The 21,880-nt window shown below is 47.8% G+C and overlaps 1 protein-coding gene across 4 annotated transcripts; it reads right to left on the reverse strand.

Annotated features, from left to right (window-relative positions):
* Nucleotides 1–1,365: 1,365 nt before the first annotated feature.
* On the reverse strand, nucleotides 1,366–15,772 carry GP2 (glycoprotein 2). 4 transcript variants are annotated; one of them, XM_060123248.1, is made up of 11 exons: nucleotides 15,685–15,772; nucleotides 12,780–13,220; nucleotides 12,677–12,685; nucleotides 11,825–11,935; nucleotides 10,415–10,632; nucleotides 9,797–9,945; nucleotides 8,106–8,351; nucleotides 7,051–7,213; nucleotides 6,012–6,096; nucleotides 4,767–4,811; nucleotides 1,366–1,424 (listed from the first exon to the last, which is right to left on the reverse strand). In XM_060123248.1, the coding sequence occupies exons 1-11, from the start codon at nucleotides 15,770–15,772 to the stop codon at nucleotides 1,366–1,368; spliced, it is 1,614 nt and encodes a 537-aa protein (XP_059979231.1). The 4 variants fall into 4 exon arrangements, with proteins under 4 accessions (XP_059979231.1, XP_059979233.1, XP_059979230.1 ...); XM_060123250.1 differs by lacking the exon at nucleotides 12,780–13,220; XM_060123247.1 differs by lacking the exon at nucleotides 12,677–12,685.
* Nucleotides 15,773–21,880: the final 6,108 nt, after the last annotated feature.

Raw genomic sequence — 21,880 nt, forward strand, 5'->3', positions numbered from 1 at the left:
CCCACAGGGAAATCAGATTCCCCGGGTGCAATTTGGATGTGGAATACCAAGATGCCAGTTGGTCTCTGTGGTCTCTGAATTAAGAAGTGATATGAAGCTACAATGCCCATATTTAATCAAGGATGATGAATGAACGGGTAAAGCTAGTTTCACAGAGAGAGGGGGGAAATGAAGGGAACACACAAAGATAGGCAGATGTAAAGGCTGCAAGGTTCTAGGAAGAGTGACAGGTGGAAAGACAGACAAACTTCAGTTTCTCGTGCTTCTCCTTGTGCAGTCGGCTGTATCTTCTGTCCTTGGACTTGGTGCTCCTATATCCTTATAATTAATTCCCCTTTGGCCTGAGTCCATTGGAGTGAGTTTCTCTTTCTTGCAACCATACCGTCTCTGAACAACGTGGCACTTTGGAACGTCTCCTCCTGGCAGATGAATAGGCTCTGCCTCTGGTCGCCTAGCCCTGATCCTGTCACTTTCCCTGAGGCTGGCTTGGAGAGGCCTCATGCATAGCATTCTCTAACTGTGGCATCTTCATGGAGTCTTTGTGAGGGTTCATTCAAGGTTTCCAGAAAGGGACTTCACCCATGCCCCAGGCTCTGCTGCTACATCCCCATGGCAGAACTGATGCATCATTTTATACTGGGACTCCCTGCTTAACCCTTCAGAGCAAGGGCATCACTATTTACAGCTAGAGGTGTGCTCTGGGGTGACAGCATCTCTGCACCCAAACTGAGCATTTCCTCTAGCATCCAGGTCCCAGGGGTAGGGGTTTGTGTAGTTTTAGGCATGTCAAAGCATGTCTGCAGTGTGGTGGGGGACAGGGGAGCAATGGGCACCAGTCTTCCCCAGAACAAGGTCTCCAAAAGTGGCCCCTTTACAACATGTTCCCATGCATATTGTTGAAACCGGGATGGAAGTACACCAGAGGAAGCGGGGTGAAAGCAAACATTGGTCTGTTCAATTTACTGGCAGTCAGAACAGGGGGTGTCTGGGAAGTCTGTGGGAGGCATCTTTTTACAAGCAATTCCCCCGCCCCTTCCCCCCATTGACATAGCCCCTCTTCCCTGAAGTTATGAACGTGTGCTATACTTGTAGCCACAGAAGCACATCGCAAATTTGCTTTCAGGATCCTGCTAATGAATGAGGAAGTCAGGCCAGGCCAGGTGGCAGGGCACCCACCTGAGAAAAAAAGGAATACAAAGGCACTGCGAGTGTTAAACAAGCGGAACTCTTCTTTTTCTCAAAACCTAGTCAGGCCTGGAGACTGTCTATGTGATTTGGTGAGAGAATCAGCAGAGCTGAAGGGTGACTGGAAGCCATCGCCAGAGGGAAGAACACGAGCTTCAAGGCCAGATGCCAGCTGAGCTCTCAGAACAGCCCAGCCAGGAGGACAGGCAGGAGAAGCATGGGCCAGGCCACCAGGAACACTGAAACGCAAGAGAGGACTGTCAGGTGGGCTTTGGAATTCAGCAGCCAAAATGAGGTGGCATCCCTATCTTCTGTCTTACAAGGATGACAAAGGCAGAGTATCCTTAATATTTATTTTGGGTTATAGCCCCTGGGAGGTGGCACAGGGCCATGTGGTAGAGGCAAAGCTGTCTCACCACCACCAAATAAACTTCATTTTCCTCTGAGCATGCTAGAAGGCACTTTTCCCCACCTCCTTTGCAGGTAGGTGGGACCATATGACTGAATCTAGCCAGTGGAATGTGGGTAGAAGCTGCTTCTAGACCCGGTCCTTAAAACCTCCTACATAATTCTCCCTGCTCCCTCATCCATCATCTAGGGACCAGAAGCAGAGGATCCAGGAGAGGACTTGTGGGGGACAGTAGAGTTGCCAGAAGTTACCAGAAGGTAAGAACCTGAGTTCCTAATGACTGCAAAGGCACTGAACTGCATCCTCCAGTGATTTAATGGGAAATAAACTGTTGTATAAAAGCACGGAAAGATGGAGATTGTTTGTTACAGCAGCTAGCATTACTTACTATGACTAATACTGAAGAGGCAGAAGGACAGGGAGGTTAAAAAGCACTACTTCTGTTGCTTGACTACTTAGCTTAGAATCCTAGCTCTGCAGCTAGCTGTGCAGACCCAGGCAAGTTATTGAAGCTCTCCAAACCTGAATTTCCCTGTATGCAGAATAGAAACATTACTAGCAGCTATTACTGCGTGAGATTTTTGTAAGGCAAGTGAGTGAACTCATAGCAAGCATTTAGAACAGTGCCTGGCACATGGTAAACACCATGTAAGTATTGATTTTGAAAATCAGACTCTAAGATCTGGGAGGTTGGATTCATATCTCTTCTAAACATTACTGTATACTCAGGGTTAAAGAAGGGCTTGGATCCTGGATCATAGCTGCCTCATGTTGGAGGACCTGGGAGAGGTATGCACCGCCCCCTCCACCCAATACCAGATTATAACGGCTCTCTGTCCCCTAAATTTCAGAGTAACTTGCTGATGTCCTTAGGAGGGAGGGGGAGAAGAATATCATAATTTTCAGAAACATATTAGTATATGACAACCAGCTTATAATTATGAAACATAGGTTGATGTTTAATGAATTCTAAAACATCAAAAATGCTTGTGGGAGATAGCAAGCAATGAAACCATAGGTGCCCTCTTGTGGGTCTCTGCTACTAGGTCACAGTAACTCCCTCCATTTTCAGAAGGCTCCAGAATCCAGTACCCACCGAGAAATTAGTCAATTTGGCAAAGGCTGCTGGGAAGCCAGGCTGCTCCCGGCACTGTGCTAACCTGAAGGACTGGAAGAAATGAACGAGGTTGAGGTCCCTGCTCTCAAGCTGCTTTTGCTCTGAGCTCTAACCCCCCTCTCCAATGAGCACTGCTTTTCTGAGTGTTGTCTGAATGTTAGCACCGAGCATGGAGAGGACAACTTGAGATTATCTGGAAACTTTTAGACGGTTATCTAGTTGGAGATTTGAGGATGGGTAGAACTTTTTCACGTCTGGGTTCACCAGCATAGGCCATTTTGGGGGATAGTGAAATCTTAATAGCATTGCTTTCCCTTTGGGCCAAAATACATTTCTTAGATTTGTCTTCCTGTTGAGCTCCAATTCATCCATCAAAAGCCCTTTCCGATGTTAACACATGCAGAAATTCTCTCCTGACCTTATCCAATACAGTTAATTACTCTTCTGTGTGCCCCTTCTGCACTACCTACTTGCTTGTGATTTATCTGCTTATATGCCTATCTCATTTTTGCAACTGGCGTTCATTTGGCCTACAGGGCTTATTCTGCTAATATTTGCACACCTGTCTCCTTTTTCTCATTTAGTTCAAATATCACCTCCTCTGAAAAATTTTCTGACCATTTATCCATTCTGATATTCATTTTCCTTCCTATCTTGGTAATAGAACCATCACACATTGGTTGGGCACATGGCCGCCCAGGATAAAGACTACATTTCCCAACTTCCTTTGCAGCTAGGTGTGGCCATGTGACTAAGCACTGGCCAATGAGATGTAAGTGGAGGTGTAAGGTGTCAGCTTCCAGGATTGTTCCTTAAAAGTCATTGACTTCTTCCAAGTTCCCTCAATCCTGGCCTAGATATAAAGATTGGTGCTCTGGCTGCCATCTTGGACCATGAAGGTGATGGCCACACCCTAAAGATGGTAGAGGGGTGAGATGGAAGGAGGCTGGATTCTTTTTTTTTTTTTTTTAGAACCCAATCCCAACTAATGTGTGTGGCATGAGTAGTTCCCATCATAAGGTAGCAAAATAATTGCTAAAATGTTCACCAATTAGTGACTCAAGAGAAAGTCCCTGTTGAGGGGGGAATTCTCTGGCCAGTACAATGATTCAGGCCTTTAAGTACAGGGGAACTGGCATTGGTTAATTATTACTGCTTTATAGTAATGCCCCACTGCAGAAGGATGAGTAACTGAGGAGTTTTCATTGTTAGGGCCAAGTGAGGGAGCCAGAGGGTCTCTTTGGTAGTTAGTTAGCTTGTAAGAAGCCCTTATCTACAGCCAATAGGAGAGTGGATACAGCTGAAGAGCAAATTTGGACTCAATATAGTTGCCAAGCTTAAATGATGGTTGAATGGTCTGTCTAGGCAGCTTTGCTACGACGTCAGAGCTCTGGCTGGAAAAACCTGGGGACTGAGGAACATGGGATGAGATCATCTGGATAGAGGCTCCTAAGGACTGTGATTCTTCTGGTAGCCCGGAGCCAGTGCCCTCAGAGCCTACCTCTCTTTATTAGGAGCTAGGCTTCCCTCATCCATACGAAGTGAGTCTGGATTCTTGACGACCTCATGGTGCTGCCCTGCTAGCCCTGGATTGCTTGCCTTGTGGACTTCATTTATGTGTGAGAGAAATGAACTTCTGTGTTATCTAAGGTGGTCATTTAACCCTAACCCATGCTGGTAATTTTCTATCACATCACTCTCCTCTATTTCTAAACTACATTGTTAACTTTTTGTTATCTATTTCTCAACTGGAACACAATCTCCATGAGGACAGGCGTCTGGCCTGTATCGTTCACCATTATAACTTCACTGCCTAGAGCAAAGCCTAGCACACAGTAGGTGCTCAACAAACAGTTCCTGTCTAATGACTGGCTCTCCTGCTGCACTGTGAGAGCTCATCTCTAGAGCCAGTCTAGGGTCTGATTTATATCACGGTCCACAGTTCTCGGCACAGGGCCTGGCACGTAGAAGAGGCTATAACTAAATATTCACTGAATTAAAAAGAGGGAGAGTTGGGAGGGAGGGCTGTGGGAAAGGCAGGAGAAAATGATGTACCTGCAGTGCTGGTGGTTCCACTCATGACACCAAGAGACTGGGCACCTGGAGACAAGAGCAGAAGGTGAGGGTTTCCATAGTCATGCTCCACTGACTGACTGTGGCACTGTAGCCATAGTTGCTCCAAGACCTCCTGGACCTGGCCATCACAGTCACGGACAATCCACATTGTGGAAGCATCTATTATCATGCATATGAAACTTAATCCTCCTGACAGATTTGTGAGGAAACTGTTCTCATCCCCATTTGACAGATGAGAAGACTGAGGCTCAGCAATGTCTGCCAGTAAGCGGAAGAGCTTGGATTTGAACCCCAGTCTGTCTGGTTGCAAAGTGGAAATTCCTAGCACCTCCTCCCCCCTCCCCTAGCTACCCTGTGACAACACATGAGGCAATAAAAGGACAGGACAATTCCAGGCAGAGCCTTCTTCAGGAGACAGCCTGTTTACTCATCTGGAGAATGGAAGTGGTAATAGCGCTTACGTCCTTAGACTGTTGTGAACATTTCATGTGACAATGCATATAAATGTGTTTGGTATGGTGCCAGGCACAAAGTATTATTATTACCGTTACTATTATTACTGTTATTAATGTTCCTGCATCCTAATTTCTCTAGGACAAAAAAAATGTTTTCACTTTCTTGGATTTCTTGATTCTGCCATTCCAGTGTGAATAAAAACCATGACTAACTACCACAGGTACTGCTAACCCACGGGATGGAGGGATGAAAATTTGAGGAGCACTTGGAAAGCTTCTCCTATGCCATGCCCCAGAACACTGTAACTGGATTTTGAGAAACACAGTCATTCCTCAGAAAACAAAGTTGGTTTAGGACTTAGACTGAGTTATGGGGACCTGGCAGGAGGGAAAAGGCAAAGGACACACGCTTTGGAATCAGACCGAGCTGGGTTCAGCGCTAACTCCAGCTGCTCGTGAGTGGGTGATCTTGGGTGAGTCACTTAATCTCTCTGAGCTTCAGTTTCTCACCTGTAAAATGGAAGCATCTGGGGAGGATTAAGTGAGTCAGTGCATGCTGAGAGCTTAGCCTGATCTCTAGCGCACAGCACATGTGGCAAAAGAGATTATCATTACCCAAAGCATCTCCTGGAAAGATGTATTCACCAGTGGGGGGCACTGAGGAAGCAGAAAAAGCCCTGGGGTGTTAGGTTGGTGACCCCAGGCATCTGCAGTTAACTGTCAGCACCTGGCCAGCTGGTGTTATCACTAGGACGTGGCCACTTCTTACCTCTGCGAGTGATGGGTCCCAGATCTAAAACACGGGCTGGGTCGATAGCCACTCCTTCACTGCGGAGTTGATTTCTCGAGCAAGACTGTGGGGATGGAGAATTCTCATTATGTCAAAATGTAAAGGCACGTTCCTCTCCAGGCTGCTTCTGCAATGGGCAGCTCCGGCCCAAGCATGGAGCCTCGCCCACTCTATGATCCTAATTCTGATGTCTGGTTTTCTCAATCTAGAGAATTCTCACTGTCATGTCAAAGGAACCTGGGTTTGAATCTCTTCTCCTCTCTTTTAGCTGTTTAATTTGGGACAGATGACTATACCTGTCTACTATTGTTAAATAGTATCTTCCTGGTTGTGAAGGTTAAAAGGAAGTATGTCTGCAGCACACAGGCACATAGCAAGCACTCAAGAAATGCCACCTCTTAGCAGGCAGTGCTAAATCTGGGTTAAGAGCGTGGACACCGTAGTTACACCTCAGCCAGGGCATACCCCAGCTCTGATACTTTCTAGCTGTGTGGCCCTTGGGCAAGGGACCTCTCTGAGCTCAGTTTCCTCCTATGTACAATGGGGTTGCTAAAAGAATCTACTTAAAGGGTTGCTGTGAGAATTAAATTAGATAAGGCATATAAAAGTTTTAGTACAGTGCTTGACATAGAGTAAGCACTAAAAGAAGTCAACTATTATTAAAATCATTTAAAATGTCCTGGGCCAAGGAAACCTAGAGGACAGGCTCTTTCATCTGATATACTTCCTGGGGACACAAGGATTGCTTACCTGTGGGCTTTTGGAGGCTTAAAGTACATCCATTCATCCTTCTTTTGTCCCTCTCTTCCTCGTTTTTTCCTTCCCTCCCTTCCATCCATCCACCCATCCATCCATCTTTCCATCTCTTCATCCATCTAACTTCCTTTCCCTTTCTCCCTTCCTCTCTCCTTTCCTCCCTCCCGTCTTTCAATCCATCCATAATTCCAATAAATATATATGGAGGTACCAGGCCCCATGTCAGGCACTGAATAGCTGTTCAGTCCAAAGAGATACTCACCGGCTGGCACTGCTCTTTAAGGGAATTGCAGAGAGAAATCTCACAATGCAGGAAAACTAGGTCATAATTTCCAGCAAACATGAACATCTGAACTGAGAACCGGCTTTCCGATGACACCCCATTCTCTTCCACGTAGATAGTGGAATCACGTTTATTTGGGCAGCTGGGAGGGTGACAGGCACAGGGATTTAACTTCTAGAGCAACTCAGGGGGCCTGAGGCCCTTGGCTGCATCTTTAATTTGTACCCAGTATAAAAATAGCATCGGAGAGAATTAAAGAGCCTCCCCACCTCCCGCCAAGTGTTTTCTCCAACCTATAACACAGACTTTTATTCCTCCAGGTTTCCTCCACAATGTTACCCATAAGCCCACACGGTTTAAGTTGGGGGGGGGGGCACAGTCCCTGGAATGAGACAGACTGATTTCAAATTCCAACCCAACCCACTTTCTAGTTAAGCGATCGTGAGCCGATTACTTTACTGAACCTCACTTTTCTTATCTGTAAAGTAGGGACAGGAATATGCACTTCCTAGGGTTGATGTGAGCATTTAATGAGATAATCCTTATATTCTGCCTAGTACAGTGCTTGGCATACAGCTAAACTCTATGGTAAATGTTAACTAGTATTATTACCATGGTTTGAATCATGATCTATAGATATGCATTTCCCTTTGTTTTTGCTAGTTAACAATATTCAATAATATTTTGTCCCATAACAGTTACACTATTTTCATGTTGTTCAGTTAGCGTTAACATCTGTATAAAAGTCCCCTGTTTTTGAATTATGAACCTATCGCCAACGTTATAAAAGGTACTGAAATGAAAAATAATTGGCATTTCTTTACCCTGCCCACCTATTTTGTATTAATCCTTTAAGGCTACAATCTCAGGAGTGATATTTCTGGGTCACAGGGTATGGTCATCATATGTAATACCAAATTATTTTCCAAAAGAGGCAAGCCAAGTTACCCAACTGCCAGACAGGGATGAGGTGATCATTCTTCTCCACCCCAAACCTCATTTAGGCCAAAAGATAACCCCAGATTGTCCGGTACCTGTTTCTGATGATGAAATATCTCACAGGGTCATTCATGTCTCCAGTGGGCGTGGCATAGCAGTTCCTCAACACCAGGTTAAATCGGGACGTGTCCCCTCTCTCCAAGATGGCGCCCACGTAGAGCATGGATTCAACAGACAGCACGACTGCAGACCCTTCATAAGGAGATGTGTAGTTCTGGTCTTGGAAGAGGGCCATCCTGACAGTGAACTCTCCCTCCCCGTCCACACTGATGTTCAGGGAACTGAAAACAGAGAAACCACAAGAATGGAAACTTCAGGTTTTGACCAGTGAGAACAAAATCAATCAAGTCCCACACTTGTGTTGGGTTATGAAGGCAGAGGCATATCTTTGATTCCTAAATGAACTATTCAATCAGTTATTTAAATCAAGCATTTACTACCTTCTAAACTTGACAAACACATGAGTCTGGCTCCAGGATTCCTACAAATTCTCCCTGCAACAGAGAGCAGACATACCTCCTTCACTCAAAGAACACCTCCGTCTTCTAACCTGTAGAATAGGGCTTGGAACCAGTTCTGTGGGCTCACAGTTTCTAGCAGCAGACCTCTTCCCTGCACCCCATAATCTTCAATGAAACACCAATTTTAACAAGATAAATAAAATGGCTTTAATGTTTATTTTTTATGAACCTTGGGCCCCAACACATTACAGACTGAAATCTAGAAATTGAACCAGAAGATTTCTAATCCTAACCCTGCCATTCTGTGAGCCCAGGAGGCAATAAGGGAATGGGAAGGGCACCTTGGGTTTCTGATACCCCCAGAAGGACCCCCAGCAAGTCTAGGAATGCTGAGGAATTCCTTCAACAGGGCCCATTCCAGGCACAGCCATACAGCAGTGAACAAAAGACAAAAGCCCCTGCCCAAATTGAATTCCATCCAAATTGCTATTTGGTTCTATTTCTGGTGAGTTACAGGCGCTGTTTATCCAATCAAAGCTGATCTGGCTTAAATCCCACATTTGCAGGGAAGCCTTCCTGCCCCCAACTGTGCTCCCCAACCAAGATTAGGTCAGGGACCCTTGCTCCCTGATCCCACAGCACTCCGAGCCTACCCCACACTGCGTGCATCTCACTTGTAAATAATTTTTGATACAGTTAGTTGTTAATGCCTTTCTTCCTCAAGATAAATGAAATTGCTGTGCATTTTTGTTCCTTAGCATTTTTTTTTTTTTTTTTTTTTTTTGCGGTACGCGGACCTCTTACTGTTGTGGCCTCTCCCGTTGCGGAGCACAGGCTCCGGACGCGCAGGCTCAGCGGCCATGGCTCACGGGCCCAGCCGCTCCGCGGCATCTGGGATCTTCCCGGACCGGGTCACGAACCCGTGTGCCCTGCATCGGCAGGCGGACTCTCAACCACTGCTCTCTCCTGGACAAACATGTGTAAGCTCACATACCTCTAGGAAGCCCTTCCTTAGCATATTTAATTAACACTGTTTCATGTTGTTGTATTGTTTCATAGTAATAATCTTTAATATCCACAAAATATTCTATGCCTGCCTTGTTCATGCCGAACATCCCCATACATAATCAACAAATGTTTGTGGAGTGAACAAGCGAATGATCGGAAGCTCCTGAAGGAGGTGGGCGGATCCTGTGGACGTCCTAAGATGTCGTGAAGTCAGTCAGGGTTACGGGTCAAAGGGTAAGTAAGGGTCAGTGCCATACCTTACGATGGGCTTCAGGGCAGTTTGGAGGCTGACTTTCATGTCCAGCGGGTAGGCACACTGGAAGTTGATGCTGAGGATGGTGTCTCTGATGATGAAATCGTTGACCAAGAAGAGGGTGTTTTTGTAGATGGCATGGGTTTGGTTTCTCTTTGGCATAAAAACAAGACCACACGTATGTTTATGTGGATGAGGGTACAAGTGTATCTGGGATTCAGGTCTGTGTGACCCCAGAGTTGATGCTGTCAGTCAAGCTGACACCCTGCCCTCTGACCTCAAGGAGGCAATGGGCCTCCTCCCGCAGTGGCACTGACACTTTACGGGAAGGGGACTGAAGACCCCAGATCAAAAACTAGAACAATAAATTGCTGACCCTTGGGAACAGTCAGGAACCACCATGACTGGTCCTCTGTGAACCTTTCCCACCTCATCCCTAAGTGAAATAATCATAATCATAACTTACATTTGCTGAGCTTAAGATCAAACCTATTCTCAGCTCTCTCCTGGACAAACACGTGTAAGCTCACATACCTCTAGAGGCCCATGGAGGCTAAGTGACTTGTCCAAGGGCTCCCAGTTACTGAGACACTCTGGCAGCAGTGGGATAAACACCACTCACCTCCAGAATGTTTCCGCAGGCACCAGCCTGGGCGGGGCTGGTCACCGATATCCAGTTGTTCTCCTCTCTTTGCATCATGCTGCTGCAGTTCCAGTTCTGGTCCCGAAGGTAGGCATGGACCTCGTCCCCGAAACCCAGGCCTCCCAGCAGACACTTGTCCAGGGACACTTTGATCTCCTTGGCCTGACAGTCCAGCTGGGGCTGCAAACTGTGCACATCTGGAAAGTTGGGAGAGGGAGGGAGGTAGAGTGGACAGAAGCCTGGAAGTAGCGGGCAAAGCTCACACTTTCTGCCCTTTGGCAAAGCCACCTTGCCCACCGGGAGGCTGGGGAGACTGGAGGGGGCCTGGGACCCACGTGGGATTCACACCCAGGCTTGTGGTAGGCGAAGTTGGCAAAGATGCCCCTGGTCCAAGATTTCCAAGCATTTTGTGTGCAGGCTTGGTGAAGGTTCTCGTGTCTGGTTCCTGTTGAGCTCCAGAGCAGGTCGCCCCAAAGTATGCTTAATGGTACATTGATTATTTTGAATAAAAGTTACTTAAGGTACAGCTGATGCAAGAGGGACACTGTGACCCTCCTCTCTGTCTCCCTGAAGGCAGGAACTAAGTCTCCCCTGTGAAAGGTGCCCTCCCTGCATCTGGAGGTAGAAGGACAGCCTTGTCACCAGAGATGAGGAACTCGGGCTCCTTCTTGCCCCTCTGCTTAGAACACTCTCTCCTCTGCAGCGACTGGGAGTGTGCTCACAGGAAAGCAGGCCTGTGCCCAAAGCAAGCGTCGGAGGCCCTTGTTAGAGTCTCGGAGGGAAGGAGATCATCTCAGCGGGAAGCTCATCCAATCCCCACCCAGGGCTTAGGGCTCATCTGTGGCATGTCTACCCGTGGGTCACCTGACTGTGTTTGCTTACCTACTGGGATGAAAAAAACATCACCTCCAGAGCCTGCCCATTTGGACTGCTCTGATTGAAGTCTCATAAAATCCCTGCATTGTGGGTATTTTTTATTATTATCTCATGCCCATTTTACAGATGAGGACATTACGGCTCAGAGAGTGTAGGTGGCTTGTCCCAGGCCCCAGGCCCCACCTGGCCAATCCAGGATTGGCACAGGAGTCTGCCCCTGCTCCTCATGTACAGACGCTGCAGATATTTGAACACAACTTCCACACCTGCAGAGTTCTCATCCTTTGTCCCTCATGGGTCAAGCCCACTCATTCCTGAGGCCACGGTCCAGTGGCTGACCTGGAAACGTGCTCCATCCCTGCCCCCAATCCTTGCAAACTCACTGGCTTCATGCACTCTCATCCCCTGACCTCAGCTCCATCCCTACTGACTCTGGTCCACACCTTGTCCAGACCCTCTGAAGTTCCCTCCCTCCTGCCCTGCCCACTAGGCCAGCCCAATCCCAGCGCTCACCGGAGATATTGAGGTCCTGTCTGCAGAAGCAGTCCCAGGTGCCGCTGACGAAGCGACACTCCTCCTTGGAGCGGCAGGTCCTCTCACAGTTGTGCTGCGTGGTGGCGGGGTCTGGGGTAAGGTGCAGAGGAAGAGGATAAGATGCAGAGCAGGGTGGACCTGAGGCCACCAAGGCCAACCTTGTCATTCTACAGGGCACGGAAGACTTGTGCCACGCTTGGTGGAAGGGTCAAGCCTCAAACTCGAATTTCCTGACTCCTAATCCAGTGAGGTGAGAACCTCGGAGGTGCATCCTAGTGCTTTTACTACAAGGCAGACGCTGTTCCCAGTACTTTCCATGCATTAGCTCGTTCATTTCACGCGGTGACCACATGGGGGTGAGGGTAGCACAGCAGTTAAGCATTTGGATCGTGCAGCTGGGGTGCTAGGCTCACACCTGGCTCTGCCACAATTCCAGCTCTGTGATGTTGGGAGAACTGCTGAACCTCTCTGTGCCCCAGACCCCTCATCTGAACTAACTATATAGTGCCTGTCTCATGAAGTTGAGGAGAGGACTAAAGGAATGAATGGTTTCAAGTGTTTAGAACAGGAGCAGAGGCACTGTAATGCATGCTGTGTTGCTGTCATTTTTGCCATTGTCCGTTTTTTTCAGCTCAGAAAACCCAAACTCAGAGAGTTAAATTAAACTGCCCAAGTGAAATCTAAATCTCAATGAGTTTGAGTTCTGAATATTATGCCACACACGTGGATAGATGTACCAGGAGATTTCACCTTCAGATCCGAATTTCTGGCTTTACTTGAAATGCTGGAAGGTCTGGCAGCCCTTGGGCAACATTCCCATTGGGCAATAACTGACAGGCACTGAGTCGAGGCTGTTCTGCTGAGTCTCCTCCTGACCTGCTCCACTCTCTCTACTGACCCTGGGCACTTCACCGGGTAGCCCTGCTCCCCTCACCTGTGCAATATCTCAGATCACACTTCGGGATGCCCTCCAACCGGTACACGTGGTACTGGCCCGGGCAAGCCTTCACCAGCACCTCCATCTTCCAGAGGCAGCAGTTGCCACTCCAATGGGCACAGGCGATACGGTTGACGATGCCCTCCCCGACGGTGGGGTGGGTACCATTCAGCCACACGGGAGCAGCCGTCTGGCAGTGGTGCATGGGGACGCAGTCCTCCGGCATCCTCACTCCTCCGTCTCCCACAAATCGGTACCAGCCGTGCTTGTCACTGTCACATTTCTCGTCTTCTCCCGTGTTCTCTGTGCTTCGGGAGGGTTCATCCAGTAGGGTGTAATTCTGGCAGGGGTCAAAACAGAGCTGCGCCTCTGGGGTGCCAGGGGCTCCACACTCCAAGCCCTGCTCGTAGGAACTGGCACTGGTGGGGTTTCTGTAACCTGGAGAGTAACAGTATGCTTAGGTTTACAGAGAAACCCCAGAGCCTACAGCGTTTTTATCCCTGACACACTTTGTTTTGGAAATGCTGGGGGCCCCAATGAGGACAAGCAGAACATGATCCATTCATTGACCACCAGCCCTCATCACCTTGGGGTCAGAATAATCCTGAGGCCTTTGTGTGGTACATTACAGGCATTAAGAACATCGGGGTCATTAAAATGAATAAAGTAGAAATGAAACTTGTCAGAGTCCATTGCATTCCCAGAAGTAACCATAAATTTGTTGTACAGTCTTTAGACCCTTTCTATGCATATGTTTAAAATACAGTTCTTTTTAAATAAAAATGGGTTTAATGTTGTAGAGCTTATTTTTTTCCACTTGCATCTCTTTCTTTCTTTCTTTCTTTCTTTCTTTCAACATTTTTATTGGAGTATAATTGCTTTACAATGGTGTGTTAGTTTCTGCTGTATAACAAAGTGAATCAGCTATACATGTACATATGTTCCCATATCTCTTCCCTCTTGCGTCTCCCTCCCACCCTCCCTATCCCACCCCTCTAGGTGGTCACAAAGCACTGAGCTGATCTCCCTGTGCTATGCGGCTGCTTCCCACTAGCTATTTTACATTTGGTAGTGTATATATGTCCATTTCCACTTGCATTTTTTACTTAATATATCATAGACATTTGTCCATTATCAGTAGAGGAAGATCTAACACAAGGTTTCGTAACCTCAGCACTGTGGATGCTTGGGCTGGATAATTCTGTGCTGGGGGCTGTCCTGGGCACTGTAGGATGTTTAGCAGCGTCCCTGAGCTTTTCTTACTAGATGCCAGGAGTACTCCTCCCCAAAGCTGTCTCCAGACATTGTCAATTGTCCCCTGAGAAGCAAAATTATCCCCCACTGGTCTAACAGGACCATTTCTGATTGCTGATCTCATGGCTTTTAACAGATTCAGGGACTGTGATGCGTGAAGAGGCAGACAAGTAAAGCAGGGGTGGGGTGGGGGGCGGAGGAAGCCAACAGGCTGCTCAGTCTGGGTTTAAACCCAGCTCTGTGCCTGCTGACTGGGTGCCCTTGGCAGATGGTTTAACTCCCCTGAGACCCGTCTGCAAAACAACACCTGTGAGCTAATGGTGCCCAAACTTCATCCATTCCCATGCCTCAGGTCATGACGTTTGCCACACGTGTGTCCACCTGTCCTATTATTTATTTCATGTGTTTCTTTCAATGACTCTCTTTATAAATTCGTTTCATCCTAAGGAATAATAGCTGTGATACCATAGGTATGATGTACTAGTTATTTTGTTTAATACCCATGAAGAAAAGTATATATAGCTATCAAAAAAAATTTTTTGGCTGTGCCCCTCAACATGCAGTATCTTAGTTCCCTGACCGGGGATCCAACCCGTGGCCCCTGCAGTGGAAGCTCAGAATTTTAATTACTGGATCACCAGGGAAGTTCCCAAAAATTCTTTAAGAATTTCTGCACCCTCACAGTCATTTCGGGATAGGCATGCCCCATTTGGGAAAATAAAGCTTTAAAGGATTGTTGGCTGGTTAAATGAGATAGTAGGTGCAAAATGCCACGCACAGCACCTGGGGCCTAGTAGTTTAAGCTAATTCTCTCCTCTAGTTCTGATATGTTGAACAGTGTGTGTGCCTTAATGGTGAATTAAGTATATCCTACCAGGGTCACATCACATCCCTTTTTTTTTTTCCCTGATGCACAAGCTACTTAATGGGTGACTGTGTGCCCAGCACCAAGGCGCTGATTGCTAAGGCTCTGTCCACCCCCACAAAGCTGGGATCACATTAGAGGGAATTTTTAGAAAAGACATGTTCAAGCCTTGCTTATGCACATGCTTGTTTTAAGGAAAGGAGTCGCTGCACTTGTTATTCTTGGATTCTTTCCTGCACACACTGTATTTTCCCAAGGGAGGCCATGAGCTGAGTCCCTCTAGCCCCCTCCACAGGTGACACGGGCAGAAATTTTCACCCTTGTGTTGAGCCTGAGAACCCTTCCTACAAGCTTCTAAGATGCCCAATCCATGGATCTTTGGAAGGACCGCAGAGAGATCACTAAGCCTAGTCCTTTCATTTTACAGATGAGCAAACTGACTCGGAAGAAGGCGAGGCGCTTGCCAAAACAAGGCACAGAGTGCCTGGGTGATTCGTGTCCTCGTGAACCCCGGGCTCTCTGATCGCCCCCATATCCGGGCACGGGAAGTTATGTTAACTGGCTTCCACTGTCCTCGATGGGGAGTTTCTGATTTGGCTCTCTGAGAGACTGTGACTGATTCCAGCTTCTCTCATCTTGTTTCCCTCGACTTTCGGCTTCTGAACCTTTGCTTTAGTCATGCCCCTGTCTCCTCACTGACCCCGAAGCACCTTCTCTGCACTTCCCTGCTCACTCTCCAGGTATTGCAGGGTGTCTGAGATGCCAGGTGAGCAGAGCACTCACCTTGCTGTTCTGTAGATGCCAGGGTCAGAATGCAGGAGGCCAGGGCCAGCCACAGGACAGGAGCCATCCTTTCCATGAGCTGAGACATGCGGTCACTCAGTGGCCCGCAGATTATCCATGCAGCAGGGGGCGTTGCAGGAGGGAGAGACCCAGATACGATCAAGGAGACAGAGGTTGTTCCCTTGGGTGCATGCAAGGGTAAGAAGGGAACTCACATCAGTTAGCACGTGTACTAAGCCCCTTGCATACCTTAGCTCATTTAAGGCACCGAACCACCCTCCAGGGAAAGTAGTATTATTCCTCCCATTTTACAGATGAAGAAGCTGAGACTCAGAGTAAGTTAATCCCAGAAATACTTATTGAGCCCCTCCTATGTGTAAGCACTGTGCTGGAAGTGAAATAGCTTGCTTAGGCCCATATTCTTAGAAATGGACCGATGGCTTCCTTCATGAAGGGCTGTATTGCTTTAAAGCAGGTATGACTTGAAGAAAGGAGGTAGTATAACAGGAACAGGAGACTTGCCAAGTGGGTGAGATTGACAGCAAGAGAACAAAAGGCAAGCTTAGAGCCAGCCAGGACTGCAGAATGTCCTAGAAGGTCTCAGGGTAGTTCCTACTCAGGTCAAGGTAGTCACTCTTGGAGACTGGATGGAGGGGGGTGGGCGACGGTGCTATGAATACCTACCAACAAAAGTAACGGCTTCCCTTTCTCAGTTCTGTGCATCAGGCACTGTGCTAAGAGAGCCCAAAGTGTCCTCTGTGTGTGTAGATGTCTGTGAGACCATGTCAGACTGAGCCCAGTTTCGCTCCTTGCACAGGGTCTGACGCACAAGAGTTGCTCGATAGGGGTTTGAGGGATGAATGAATAATAAATGGGGAGGGAGTGGATAGAAACAAAGAGCTGTGAAGAGCCTGTCAGCACTCAAATAAATAACACTTCCTCTTCTGGGAAACTCTCCTCAAATGGAAAAATCTTTGGATAACTTCGTACAGCCTCTGTAAGACTTCAGTTGAAGATAGAGGTCTGTGTCTGGAAGGGATAGCATGAATCTGTTATGAGAGAGCGCCGGGGACTGGTAATTCTTAGAGATAAAATCCCAAGTAGAGGGACTTCCCAGGTGGTACAGTGGATGAGACTCCACGCCCCCAATGCAGAGGGCCTGGGTTCGATCCCTGGTCAGGGAACTAGATCCCACATGCATGCTGCAACTAAGAGTTCGCATTCCACAACAAAGGAGCCCATGAGACGCAACTAAGGAGCCCACCTGCTGCAACTAAGACCCAGTGCAACCAAATAAATAAATATTATAAAAAAAAAAATCCCAAGTAGAGGCCTGTCTTCTCGGTGGGGTGTCCAGGGACAAGGGTGAGGGGCACCTTTAGCCCTGGAGCAGCCAGCAGGTGCCTGGAGTCATGGCTGAACTGGACATAGAGTCATATCTGGAGCCCTCGACAAGGGCCAGGGTGCCAACTCCTTGCTGGGTTCTGAAAGCTTCCAGAAACAAACAGCCCTAGCAATTCCAGTGAGTCAAGGGTTGGGGGAGGCCCCCAGGATCAGGAGAAAGACTGCTGGGGCTTGAAGCAGGACTTACCTGGAAGTGAGAACACAGAGCGTTCCTCCTCCTTCTCTGGCCATGGGAACGCAAGCCTGCTGTGGACCTTCCTTTTATTGCAGTTTCCCACCCATGTGGCTCTCCACGATTGGTACAGAGGTGTGACTGGAGTTAGCCTACTAGGCATACACTGGGCTGGTTGGGTGCAGGTAAGATAAACAATTTACCACAAAGGATGGTGAAGGAAGGCCCCTTTGTTCTCCCCCATCCCCCAGCAGTCCCTCCTTCATGCAAATGCTTCTCTATAAACAGGAGCAGCACGTACTGAAGGCTGAACACACTGGGCCCCGCCGAGTGCTTTGCACCCATTACTTCTCACATTTAATCTTCACAATAAACCAATGAAGCTGGTACCATATTTATCACCAGAAACCAAATGCTAATCAAAAGGAAGGATTTGGATATTAAAGGATTAATATCCAAAGGGAAGTGGAGAGAAATCAAACACACACTTGTTTGCTCAACGGATTTTCAATTGTACCTTGTGTTCCTAGCTAATCACCTTAAAACACTTCTGCTTTTGTCTGGATGCCACTCAGCTTGAAGTCAGTTAGAGCAAGGGAGTAAGTAAGGAAGGGGGGGATGGGTGTTTCTGATTTTTGGCCCATAGAATCTACACAACTTCAGATGCTCAATGCTGAGGAGTCTGGGAAGGGCCAATATGGAGATGTGTGAATCGCGGGCTAGCAAAGGATAGCCCATGCCCTCGGACAAAATAAGCATCAGAAGAACCTTTTGGTATGTGGGTTACCCTAGAGATCGGAAGGTAGAAAACTGAGAGGAAGCTGAAGACCTTGGACTTTTAAATTCCAGGCTTGGACCTGGCTTTTGTGGCAAGGTAGATATTACAGAATTAACAAAAGAGTCACAGCTTTAGCAGAATAAATAGCCATTGCCTTTTCTGTTACTCTGGGACTCTTTAAGGAGGCAAGGCTACAGGGTCGGGGAGCATGGGGGTCTTGGCGTTGGTAACACCTTTCAGGAAAACCTCAACATGGACAAGGAAGAGATGGTACAAGCCACCTTCTCTACTCCTAGTGCATTTGGAGAAGAATCCCCTAAATGTGAAACTTATAACAACTACAAATGCCGGATTCAGAAATTCATCTGAGCCCACAAAATAGCCCGCTGATCCATTCATGTTGGCCAGGTACCCACCCTAGTCTCCCCTATGGCCACTCTCAACCTCCTCCATCCTTTTAAACAGTCTTTGCAGCCATCACTACTCACCTACTCTCCCCACTTCCTCCATTCTCAGCAGGTGTCTTGCATTCTACCTCAAGAAAATTTAAGTCATCACACTTGACCTCACTCAACTTTGTGTTTCCTTCCCCTAGAAACATATAAATATCTACCCCCATTTTCTAGTCCCTCCCCAACTTCTGATAAGGTGATCTTTCTTCTTTTCAAAGTCAGTTCCTCCATCCCTCTCTGACTTCTCCATTTCAATCTGAGGCATGTGGCTAAGGTTGCCCTGCTAAGGTCACCTCTTAAGCAAGTCCACTGGGCATTTTTTCTGGCCTCTTGTCAATGGATTTTTCACTGCTTTCTTCAGGCGCTCTGTATTTCCTTGACTCCCCTGTGCCAATTGTTTTCTTGATTCTCCTCTACCTCTCTGGATACTCGTGCTCTATCATTATCATTATCATTGTCATCATAATTATTCTCTTCCTCCAGCTGTCCTTGAAAATGCTGGTAGGTCCCATTTTTCTTGTCACTCCACGGACTTTCCCTGGGAGGTGTCAAGTTATCTCATGGTTTCAAGTACCATCCACAGGCTGGTGAGTTCCAAATCTCTATCTCCCTCCCTGACCACTCCCTTGAACTTCAGATCCGCCTACCCAGATGCTTGCTGGACTTCTCCACTTGGACTGAGATGCTCGAGGCACCGTGAACCTTAGCAGGTCCAAATCCTAACTCATCAATTCCCAGAGATCTCACCCTACTCGTTATAACCTATCTTAACCAATGGTACCACTGCTCACCTGGTCACCCGAGCTGGAAATCTGGCTCCTTCCTTTCTCCCTCAGCCTCACGTTTCCAATAATCATCAATCTTTCAGATATTCCTGAACCTGTCCTTCCTCCTCATCCCCACGTCATCAGCCTTAATTCAGGCCACCATCATCTCTTAGGAGGGTGATTTTAACAGCTGCCTAATGGGTCTCCCTGCTTTCGTTCTTGTCCCCTTTGATTCTGTTATCTCCCTGCAGCCAGAGGCCACAGTGTCACCTCTCAGCAATATGTCCTACCCCACACACACTAGGCTTCCTGGGATCTGACCCCTGTTCACACCTCCCATCTCATGTACAGATTTTCCCCACATGCTCTATGCGCCAGCCTATTTGTGGTTCTCTGAACTCTTCCCCCTCCACACCTTTCCATGCGCTATTCCCTCTGCCTGGATTACTCTGTGCCCAGCCTCCTACTGCTTAGCATTCAGGTTTGCCTCTTCCAGGAAGTCCTCCCTAAATTCCCCAGACTTGCCTGTGCTACTCTTCTGTGCTACTAGGCCTCTCTGGGCTGATTACGGTCACACTCAATTACCCACTAACGTATCTGTCTCCCTCTGAAGGCCCTAAGATCTTTGTGGACTTGGATCCTGTCTTGGCAGTTCTAATCAGCACCTAGTAAGTACTTGCTGGGTAAACAAATGGACAGAAATCACGGTATGTATGCTCAAGACCCTTTCCTGTGTGTAATGCCTCACACTTATGGTGCCCAAGTCTCACTGAGAGCTTGGTGGAAAGACACAAGTTCCCGCCTCAGGGCCTCTGCACTTGCTGGCCCACTGCCTGTAATGTTCTTCCTCAGATATCTCCCTGGTTCATTTTCTTACTTCTCTCAGTTTCAGCTTATCAGAGAGACCTTCCCCAAGCATCCTATGTAAAATAACACCCTCATTGCCTTATTACCCTCATTTCCCACCCCCTCCCTTCTGAGTGCTTGTTACCACCTGACATATCACAGAGCTATTGTTTACATGTCTCCCCCTTTTAAACATAAGCTCCTTACCAGCAAGGGCTCTGTTTTGATCACTGTCAGTTTCCCTGCTGCCTATAAAAGCGTCCGGCCTTGAATTTATGCTCAAAATCTCTGTTGAATATTGAGTTGAATAACTATCTGATAGCAAGCAAAAAAGGAAAGAAAGGGCTTCCCTGGTGGCGCAGTGGTTGAGAGTCCGCCTGCCGATCCAGGGGACACGGGTTCGTGCCCCGGTCCGGGAAGATCCCAGATGCCGTGGAGCAGCTGGGCCCATCAGCTGTAGCTGCTGAGCCTGCGCGTCCGGAGCCTGTGCTCCACAACGGGAGAGGCCACAACAGTGAGAGGCTCGCGTACCGCAAAAAAAAAGAAAGAAAAATAAAGGAAAGGAAAAGGAAAGGAACAGAGGGACAAAAGGATAGATTCTGATGTGCTTTTTCCTCCTGGCTCTTGCCTTTGGCCCTTGTTTTTGTTTTTCTTTATGTTCTCTTGTACCTGAATCAAAGTATAGATGATTCTGCACATGTCTAGCCAGGCCCATCTGACCATGGACGTCCTCCCATGTAAAGCTCTTACATAAAGGCAGCAGGCATGGGGATTCAGTGCGTGTCTGCATGTGATAAGAGGTTCCTTAACTTGAGATATGCTGTCCCCACAGTCCCCAGTTTGCTGATACACACGTGTGGTTTTCCCTGGGATCAGAGGTTCTAATAATGGGTCAGGGCCTTGGTCTCTCCTGAATGCCATGGCTGGGGTCCATCCAGGGAAGCAGCTGGCATCAAGGTGGACGTTTCCCATCGGCATCAGCTTCCTTTGGTCCACTGGTCAAAGAAGTCCAGAGCCCCTTGGGATATCCAGGTCTCCTGGGCAGCCTCTGGTTGTGTGTGCAAGGAGCCTCCTGAAGGCCCCCCTTGCAAAGCATCCCCCCTCAATGGGGTTAGTGGTCCGCCTTCTGCTTCTGCTGCCTAGTCCCTGTAAACAGGTCTACATCTTCTACATTGGGAGGGAGAAGTGCAAAGGATGGAGGGGTCCCTAGGACGTGCCAGGTACGTCACCCAAAAGGATTGTGAGACTCCAGAAGGCAGGGGCTGTGTCTATCTTATTCACGTCTGTCTTTCCCCAGCACCTAGCACAGTGCCTGGCATATATTAGGTGCTCAAGGAAATTTTTCTGGAAAACTGAATGAACCCTGTGAGGGTATCACTATTATCCCCATTATGCAGAAGCAGCAGCCCCCTGTTATACCCTCCATTTCTGCAGTGCCTGACACACTTATCATTACTTGTTCAAGTTCTTTTTCCCCTGCCAAACCTTAAGCTCCAGGAGGGCAGGGATTGTTCTCTGCTGTAACCCCAGCAACTAGCACAGTGCCTGGCGCATAGTAAGTGATCAGCAAATATTTCTTGACTGACTGACTGAATGGATAGATAGATGGATGAAGCTCAGAGACATTGTGTATTTTATTTAAGCTCACAGAACTAGAGTTGGACCCAGTCTCAGTGACCAGACCATGAAGTCCATGACGGCAGGGATGGAGTCTGGTTTTTCTCATCATAGGATCCGTAGCACCACGGACAGTGCCTACATAGAGCAGGTGCCCAAT

The sequence above is a fragment of the Lagenorhynchus albirostris genome, chromosome 15 (assembly GCF_949774975.1).
Source record: "Lagenorhynchus albirostris chromosome 15, mLagAlb1.1, whole genome shotgun sequence".
Taxonomy (NCBI): Eukaryota; Metazoa; Chordata; class Mammalia; order Artiodactyla; family Delphinidae; genus Lagenorhynchus; species Lagenorhynchus albirostris.